General features: G+C 42.4%; 1 protein-coding gene across 1 annotated transcript; it reads left to right on the forward strand.

Annotated features, from left to right (window-relative positions):
• Positions 1-313: 313 nt before the first annotated feature.
• Positions 314-4662, forward strand: heyl (hes related family bHLH transcription factor with YRPW motif like; the record flags this gene model as incomplete). The annotated part of the gene is made up of 5 exons (XM_080837512.1): positions 314-393; positions 2359-2425; positions 2854-2937; positions 3074-3155; positions 4025-4662. 5 exons carry the CDS (start codon positions 314-316, stop codon positions 4660-4662), a joined length of 951 nt encoding a protein of 316 aa, XP_080693638.1.
• Between the last annotated feature and the right edge of the window lie 5720 nt (positions 4663-10382).

A 10382-nucleotide genomic window follows, 5' to 3' on the forward strand; every position in this document is an offset into this window, starting at 1 on the left:
GTAGAAAGGAGAGGAGAGAGAGAGAGAGAGAGAGAGAGAGAGAGAGAGAGAGAGAGAGAGAGAGAGAAGAGAGAGAGAGAGAGAGAGAGGAGAGATGAGAGAGAGAGAGAGAGAGAGAGAGAGAGAGAGAGAGAGAGAGAGAGAGAGAGAGAGAGAGAGGAGAGGAGAGAGAGAGAGAGAGAGAGAGAGAGAGAGAGAGAGAGAGAGAGAGAGAGAGAGAGAGAGAGAGAGAGACTCAGATACTCAGATACTTTCCTGTCTACTCAAATAGAAGCATCCATTTTGAGGAAGAGGAGGAGGAGAGAGTGATACGATGAAGAGACCTCATGACTACACCTCTCCTGAATCAGAGGCGGATGAGCTGATTGATGTGGGCCAGGAAGACGGCTTCTGGTAAGAACAGGGACAGCACCAGTAACTGACCACATGCATCCACACAGCCTACTGTCACCTGTGCACAAAGTGTCCCAAGTCAGAGAATGCTCCTCACGAGATGCATGCTATGCAAAGAAAGGCACATTTCTGCTGGGAACATTTTGTGTTTTAGTACAATCGTATCGCATTTGAGGAGTTTCTGTGTAGAAATATAGCTTAAATGTTTTGCTTACATTCAAAACTATGTATTTCAAAGTTTTTCAGATTTTCAATGTAGCAATGTGAAGTGATGCAGCATCTCTGATAGTGTGAAATGTGTTTTGTTTAATGATTTAAGCCAGTGGTCGTCAGTCCTGTTACTGGTGTCATCCCTCCTAATGCATTAAGACAGGAGCTCTCAGTTATCTTTCCTGTGTTTCGTAGTCTCTATCTAACCCTGCTTCAAGCTTACCTGAGCAGGAAAGGATGGAGAACACACAGAGCCGAGCGGGAAACCAGCGGGATTGAGAATCACTGCCTTTAGATGATTTAAAATGCAATGATTTTGAAGAGATCAATTTGACCTAAAAGTCCATTGGTATGTTATATATTTAGAAGTGTGAGTGGGTGTCTCCGTTTTGGTATGAGACGCCTAAACTTATACACTAAGCTGAGCACAAGCACAAGACAATATTATTATTAGATTAATAGCGGTGGTCAATGATAAGGTATAATTTGTCACCAAAGTGCTGAACATATTTCTTATAGTTCTGACTTCAGTCTCTCTGTCAAAGAAAGAGAAAACACAGCGTTTCCTTTGTACAGAGGCAGCGAGGGAGAATGATGCGAGACATGCTTATTGTATTTGACTTGTTTTTCTAAAAGCGCATTTCTTCATATCAACGTGGCACCGCAAATCCTGGCTTTGACAAACAATTTGCAAAAAACGCTTTTCCGGCCTCCACTGTCTGGTTTCCATTTTTGACTTGTTCTAAAAAACTTTTTTTTTTTGTCTTTTGGTGGGGCTTTGTGACAGTTCTGAGGGGTAAAAATCAGGAGCAGATTTGGGAATGGTTGAGAGCGGAGATGTGTGTCTTTGATATGCACAGCAGAGAGGCTAATTGTTTCTTACTGGTTAGAGCTTTCATCTCGGGAGGATTCAGATGCAAGTTTTCAGTAACTGGCTGCCAGGGCCACTTTGAGTGTGGGACAGCTCCCTATGCATATGGATGGGCTAGGTCAGGGTGGAGAGACAATATGTCATAAGAACCGAAATGTTATCTAAATGGACCTATCTAAACGTAAGCATCTACCAAGCACCACATTGTTAAGGTTGACAGTTTGATAGATGTGCTAGTTTGATGAATGTTCCTAGAAGGTGTTCATGTGTCTGTGTGTGTGTCTGCAGGGGCTACTGTCTATCCACAGCTCAGATAAACATGCATAGCTCCTTTCAACATGTCGTGTGGTAACATGCAATGCTGGTCTAATATTGGCCAGGACAAATGCTTTTGGAACTTAGAAGAGGCGTAGCATGTTAGCCAAGTGGAGCTAATAGCCAGAAAAGTGTTAAACCCAAATAATCTCATCTCCGCTCTCCGCCAGGGCCTCCTGAGCCTCTCTGCTCCCAAAGACAAATTAGATTGAGCCTGATGATGTGCTAGGCTGTCTCTGCTTCCTATTAGGGAGTAATGACAACAGTATGAAATTATTTCAAAGCTCATGGCTGTCCCTCTCTCTCCTACTCTTGTTTCTCTCTTCTCTCTCTGGGTTTTTTTCTCTATCCCCATTTTTCTCCATCTCCCCATTACTGGTATTCGCTTTCTTCCTATCGTGCCTCTACTGCCATTCTCTATCTCCCTATCTCTCTTCATGTATTCCACTCATTTTTTCACTTAACACTTCACTTAATGTTTTTATATCTCCTACTCCTCTCTTTTCCTCGTGTTTTTTGTCATTTTTCCACTTCTCATTTTCTCTCTCTGTTTCTTCTGTCTTTGTCAGTCCTGTCACAGGGTCCATGTCTCCAGGCTGCACCTCTCAGACTCTGGCTCGTAAGAAGAGGAGAGGAGTGAGTTCACATTATTCTATCTTCCCAGAGGTTGAAAAGGACCCTAGAATTCTCTCTGGACTGTGCTGTCTGTTGGTAGTCTTATAGGAGCAAACCACTTATTATTCTGCTCAAATAGAGTCTCTATAAAAAAACAAAAGAGCTTTCTATCCAGTAGATGCATCTGGCAATATAATTACAATATATACGAAAATATACAACTGAGTGAAAATATACAAAAATGAAAATAAACAACTGAGTCATTTTTAAATATTTGTATTTATGTATGAGGTTTGCATTGACCTCAGCAACCTCCAGAATGTGCAACACCCCACAAAACAGTCATCAAGTGTGACATCAAATACAAAAACCATTGCACAGATGCTTCAGTGACACATCCATGCATTCCTTCCTGTCTGATTGGTGTGTTCTTTTCATCCGTGGGTCAGATCATCGAGAAGAGACGACGTGACCGGATCAACCACAGCCTGTCTGAGCTCAGGAGACTGGTGCCCAGCGCCTTCGAAAAACAGGTCAGCAGCTTTAGCGACACCAGTCGAGCCATGCATCTTCATTGCTTCATTGCCTCTTCTTACAATCCTAAACATGATGAACATGAAAGTAACTACTGCGCTGATGAAAAAACCTTCTTGTCTGTCTGATCGTCAGGGTTCCTCAAAACTGGAGAAGGCAGAAATTCTTCAGATGACTGTCGATCATCTCAAACTGCTGCATGCCATGGGGGGCAAAGGTGAGATTTGGGGCTCTATAACTGCCAGGAGTTATATTGTTAACAAGTGTAAACCTGATTCATCTGATATTGAACTGAATTTACATTTTCAACTATGAAGAAACAATGATGAGACAATATTGCATTGAAACACACAAACACATATACATACATAACCACAAACCGACATGCAAAGCAAAACAATTACTTTAAACCGTTCTCTTGAAGAAAATTATAAATATGTTGAAAAATATGTTTTTGAACACTTGATGAACAGTCCGTTTAAATACCCTCTCCTGGCATTAATAAAACCCATACAAATTCAAATCATAAATATGTAGAAATTATATGTATATATACTTTTTTGATTAAACAAATTCTGTCATGGCTTAAAATGTCTTGGATATAGGTCTACTCCTTTGCCTTAATTAGTATTCCAAATCTATGAACATTCAAATACGTCTCTATCTCTCTGCCTTTGGCTGGACTCGATATCAAACAACTAATAATATCTTGCTAATGTTAGATCAACTTTGGTCCCGATCGCCAGCTCTGGCTTAGCTAGACTTAAATGATGAACATCCAGATTTGCCGTTTGGGAGAAACGCTTTGAAACCCTTCCCTCCTGATGGGCACCTTGACAGTATGGGTTCTTTAGGTTTGTGAGACTGTTGGTGGTACACTACTGTACCAAGGTGAAAATACTCAGCCATGGCATTGACTGCTCATTTGGCTCATGATGTGTTGTTTATCATATAGAAACACCGTGGCTGGATATGGAAACAAGGTTAAATACTTTGATTTTGATTTTCACTGGAGGGGGTCTCAACATTCCCTTCTCATCTCCCTCTATCCCATGGTTCCTCTAATCTCTCTTCCTCTTCCTCTAGGCTACTTTGATGCCCATGCCCTGGCAGTGGACTACCGCACGCTGGGGTTCCGTGAGTGTGTGGGGGAGGTGGTGCGCTACCTGAGCTCCCTGGAGGGCACAGAATCAGTCGACCCAATCGGAGCTCGCCTGGTGTCTCATCTCAGCCACTGTGCCAGTGAGATCGACCCCCTCCTGCAGAGCCCTGCACTCCCTTTCCCTCCCTGGCCCTGGGGGTCCTTCCCTCCCCTGTCCACACCCCCCTCCCCTGCATCCTCTCCTTCGTTCCCCACTGCCAGTCGACGGGACCTGGGCCCCCACACTGCCGCCGCCCTGCTGGCCTACCCCTCCCAAGGCCTGCGTGTGGCGCCTCTCCCTGGCACCCAAGCATCTCTCCTAAGTGCAGGCTTCTCAGGGGTGCACCGGGTCCAGTTGATGCCATCGGTGGCACACAGACTGTCTCAGACATCCTCTGAGGGTTCAGCTGGGGCTCCACTTATTCATGCTGTTACACGTTCTTCATCTTCCTCGTCCCCAGCTCCTCAGCAGACCTCGTTCAGGCCCTTCATCCCCGTGGGGTCTCCTTCTCCTCAGCGCAGGGACACAAGTGGCTCCAATAAGCCTGGACAGAACTGGGGGACGGAGATCGGGGCCTTCTGATGCCCCCTCTCCTGTCAGGCTCTAAGATGCAGCCCAAGTAGCCATGGACACTGGGAGAAGACTGAAAAGAAAAGCTTGATTGCCATATTATGAACTTACTATGCTTTGAACTGTATTGACTTCACTAAAGAATCTGATCTCAGTAATTCAGGATAACCAACTAGGGCCAGAGGTTTGGCACCCTCTCACACCTTTGCTCCTCTCTCTCTATTGGCTCTCTCACTATGTGAGAACTAGCTGAGTGGTCAGCTGATTGCCAGGTCTGCCTGCCTATACTGCAGCGATGTTGATGATTTGTTTTCCATCAGGACTTTGAGCAGTGGCACTCCTGATAACTAAAGGACTTGACTAAGTGTACTGTAACATGAAATGAACTGAGATTTCAGTTCAGACAACTCTCTAATCTTTATTGTGTTTTTTTTTGTCAGTTATTTTGTCATATTTACCCACTTTGATGCATTTCATACAGTTTTTATACTGATCCACTGATAAAAAGTGTCCTCAAATTTTTACGACTGCTTTGAGTCTGTTTAAATTGGCATGGATACACAAACACTGAATGCCCTTTTGCAGAGCAGTACTACATTGACCAGGACTATACAGAAATCACACTGACTGAGGTTTACCATAGTACAGAAGAGGTTGACCATAGTACATGAGAGGTTGACCATAGTGCAGGAGAGGTTAACCATAGTACAGGAGAGGTTTACCATAGTAAACTAGAGGTTACCTTAGCACAAGAGAGGTTGACCATAGTACAGGAGAGGTTGACCATAGTACAGGAGAGGTTGACCATAGTACAGGAGAGGTTTACCATTGCACAGGAGAGGCGACATTAAACGCATCAGGTTGGATGACACTATGAGGCTTTTTGCCTCTGTCATTGAAATGTGTCTCGTTTTCTGATATGTCCAGATATGATATGATGTGTCCAGATATGATATGATTTGAACCTGATTAAGTTTACACATGGTATTAATATTTGTCTCCAGTGTCCACATTGAGATCCGGTTGAGATCCGATAACTGTCTCCAGCTCATGTCACATCTTCCTCTTGTTTGCACGGGTCCAAAAACACGACAAACAAAAAAAGATAGAAGAATTAGAATACATAAAGATTTAGAATAGATGAAGAATTAGAATACCAAGAAGAATTAGAATACATAAAGATTTAGAATAGAAGAAAAATTAGAATTGAAGAAGAATTAGAATAGATAAAGATTTAGAATAGAAGAAGGATTAGAATTGAAGAAGAATAAGAATAGAAGAAGAAATAGAATTGAAGATGAATTAAAATAGAAGAAGAATTAGAATAGATAAAGAATTAGAATAGAAGAAGAATTAGAACAGAAAAAGAAGGTGGCCATCTGTGAAGCTGTGTTGTTGTGTATGTTTGCTTTTCAAAACCTTGCTGGTTTGGAACAGTCATGTGCGATTACGTACTTCCACCCACGTAAGTTGTTGTATGTGGATTGACAAAGCATTTGCATTTACACTTGTGTTTAATGTGGTCACAATGTGTCGCTGACCACCTCCAGAGGTAGTTTGGCCAATCAGATCGCAGTCCGTCCTCAATGTGTCTTGAGTGCATGTACACCTGTACTTTTCTGTGGTCAAACACTATCTGATTGCAATACGATGTAAAAAAAACAAATTTTAATGCCAGGTGAAAAAAGCCCCATAACGTTCAATTTGACCAAGCGTAAGCATGAGTGCAGTCTGTTCTGCTGTTGCTAGGCTGATAACATAGCACCTGCAGATAATGTCAAAAAATGCTGACACATTTTTTTTTTTTTTTGGCGTGTGGGCAGTGGGGATGGCTCATGGATTTTCAAGGGTTTTAATCACTGACCTCAGTGATGTCAGTCATGTTAACTTGACAGGTGTGATTATCACAATAGCCCTTTACTACGCTTCACTACGCTCTGACCGAATCAAAACTGTCTTGACTGCCCTTTTAGTGCAATGGAGTATTCTCAACACATTCCACAAAATCATTACTGAAATACTGCATCTCATAGGCTAATGGCCAACTTTAAGAGCTTGGAAATTCAATTGAATTCAATAAAACTATTAATTCTAGGGCTTACCACTTGAAAAGACTAAAAGTGTGGATTGTTCTCTGAAGTCAAAGTGACAGACCATGGACAACTGAGACATGAAGAAGGGGCCACCCCTAATTAATAGTATCTTGCATGTTTATGGCGGCCTATGTTTATCCAACAGGTCAGAACACAAGGGTGGTCAATGGTGAAAGCTGTTTTCTGTCTTGCTTCCTTCCAAAGGGGTGTGTGTGTGTGTGTGTGTGTGTGTGTGTGTGTGTGTGTGTGTGTGTGTGTGTGTGTGTGTGTGTGTGTGTGTGTGTTTGAGTGTGTGTGTGAGTGTGGTGGGAGCTGTGTGGCATTCCTGGGCCACAAAGAGAAAACATGGAGGGGGCCGGTGGACTGGCGCTGTTGGCCACAGTAACCACGAGGAGGAAACGGAATGCTGTGAGCTCTGTCATTCTGGCCTGTGCCATTCACAGACACGACAGAATGCAATTACAGTCACCCTTACTGTCTCTCCCATACACACACATGCACACATGGTCACTCGCCAACACACACTCTAACCATCTATCACAAAACCCCACACGCCATGTCTCACACACACACTCAGGGTTACAAATATAAGTAGACATTAGCCTTTCATATATACACATATTCATACATTCCCATTTACTGTCATGTAAACACACACTCATGCTATCTGTTTCCTTCACACAGATACTCACCACAAGGGATGGCACAGATGCTTATTTTGTTTGTGTACCCATAAGTGAAGGCCCTGGGAAAGAGAGCCTGTGCTGTGCTGATTACATGTTACCCATATTATCTGTCTGCTCCAGCCCCTCACAGTCTACAGCCCCGATATTACACACAATAACACACAGTGTGTCTATGCTTTACAAGAGCAACAGACAATAACACACAGTTTGTTTATGCTTTACAAGAGCAACAGGCAGAGAAAGAACAGAATATGGGAGTGGATATATATACTCTTACACGTATAAACTCTCACACATACTGTATGTTTATGTGTGTGTAGAGAAGAAAAGAAAAGTAATTTGTTATTGCCAGACAGTCTCTGTTAGCGTGTGTAATTTCTGATTAGATTACTGACAGCATTTCAAACATCTCTTCACCCTGTAGTATTTAGACCATGGAGGTATTAGACCTAGAGAGAGTGAGAAAGGACCATCCCCATTCATTTTAATGGCTAATGCTATGCATGCTACGTCAGCCCAGAAACATGCCATCCTGTGGGTGCTCACTTCCAGCATCATTTCGATGAAAAGCCAGTTAGGTGCCGCATTACAGATGGTCACAAAAGTATGTTGACTATAAGGATGAGTGGATGTTCCTGGCTTGTCAGTTCATGCAAGAGTTTAGGGTAGGGCACAAGCCTCCTCATGCGTGCATGTTGACAACATTTTTATTTCAGGGTAGCGGTAGAGGAGCTGAGTAGTTTTGGAATAGACATTGTTCACAGCCAATACATGAAATGCAATCATGCTGTTAATTGCCCTCTAATGGGCCTACATGTAGCCTAAGGGTGCACTTCTATTCTGCACTTCTATTGGTAAAATAATTAGCTTGGCGTCGGAAGGATAACACACTGCAAACCTTACCAACCGCGGTACAAAACGTCTTGTAGTCTAATTAGGCTACTTAATTGTCCTACAAAGTGTTACCCTACCAGAAAACCATGGAACTTGTGCCATTCCCTAATTTCCTTTGTGACAATCATCACGGTTTTCAACATCCACCAATCTGCATAGATACACTATTTGTTAGTGCCTCGTCATATGTTTTGTGGAGCCTAATTAGCTTTACATAGAGATGCTGACGGCAGTGAGCCGTGAACATTTTTAAAGATGTCGGTGGTCAATCTGGATGCTAACTGGCTGGAGATCACCCTCCAAATCCTGACCCTCTGATTTATACAGTTCTTATGCATCATTATCAGCCATAAATAGTCAAAACAGGGAAGAAAAGTAAGTTTAACTTCATATTATTATAACAAAACAAACCACAAAGAGAACGATTCATATTGCGCACATCAAAGCACATAAGGTTTCACGAAAAATCTTACCCAAACCATGGCGCATGCATACTGTGGCAGTATTTTCTTAATAATTTATAGCTGTGCCTATGCATTTGTACATTTGTAAATGTATTTATGCGTGTGCTTATATGTGAGTGTATAGAGTATTTGAGTAAGTTGAAACAGGTGACATTATACCAAGAATGTGAGTGTGATGCACGTGACATAAATATGTGTTTGCTTGTGTATTTAGTTGAAGTGTGGTTTCTGTGAGCACTGTAGTCACAGGAGAGAAGAGTCTTCTGGAAGTGAGGAGTTGAGTCCATGTTTATACAGACCATTGTGAGTTCAGATTATCATTGTGAAATTATTAGTTTCTCTGGTCTACTATTTATAGGTATGTGTTTGAGTAAAATTAACATTTTAGTTGATGTTAACTACTGACATTTCTCCCATATTCCAAATAAAAATATTGCCATTTAGAGCATCTAGGTGCAGAAAATGACAACTGGTCAAAACAATAATAAAAGATGCAATGACCACAAAAAGAAGTTGATGGCATGCACTCCAGCAGTCTGTCACACGGTGTTAAGTGACTTCATGCCACTGCTAAACTCCACCAGTCTGTCACAGCGGTAAACACGTTTTCGCCCTCTGCTGGTCTGGAGCTTTGTTGTCCTCGCCGCTGCTGCTTGACCTTGATCTGATAAACCGCCGTCTTTGAAATTTGTAGGATGGAGGCAACTTCACACCCACTGTATCCCTCTGCCAGTAAAGCCGGAACTGAAGCCCAGTTTTCTTTATGACTTCTGAGGAACTGGTAGCACTGATTACCCCATCAAGCTGGTCCTAATGCAAGAAGATAGTGATGACCACAGCAGTGTTTAAAAAAAAAATGTCCTTATTGAATAAGGTTCAATATTTGGTTCAGGTTTTGGATCACCTAATCAGCACCTCATGAAGTAGAGTGAAGTGTGCTTTGGTTGGAATTCGACACTGGAATGGAATGGCTGCCATACATGTAGAGATGCTGATTTAACACAAATTTGAATGGTCTCTTAAGTTTTTCCAGAGTTGTATATCTTTGTGCATGTGTGTGTATATGTGTGCGTGTGTGTGTGTATGTGTATTTGTTCGTGTGTGCTTGTGTATTTATGTGTGTTTGTATGCACGTGTGTGTGTGTGTAAGAGGTCCAAGTAGACAGACTGTTATGTGAATGGCATGTTAGTTGTGAGTGTCTCCTGGTAGATGAGTCACCATGGTCACCACAGCTTCCAGGCAAAGAGGCCACAAAAACACAAGCCTGTCTTTCCCACGGGGATGGGCTAGAACCAGACAGAAATGGAGGGATGCCGCGTGACAAGGTGGTGGCAGAAGGGAAGAAAGGCAGAAAGAAGGAGGGCAACACAAAGGGGAGAGGGGCAAACAAAAGACAAGGAAACTAATCAAACAAATATAACAGAAAATGACAACTAAGTATACTAGAGTGAGAAGTGGCATGAATAGTAATGATTTACACATAAACACAACAAAACACACACACACACACCAGAGGTTCCGCTAGAGAAAAATGTTGCCGGTCAAAATGACCGGCATAGTTTTCATTTGCCGGACATTTTAATGATAAGCCGGC

Source organism: Sprattus sprattus, assembly GCF_963457725.1.
Source record: "Sprattus sprattus genome assembly, chromosome: 4".
NCBI lineage: Eukaryota > Metazoa > Chordata > Actinopteri > Clupeiformes > Clupeidae > Sprattus > Sprattus sprattus.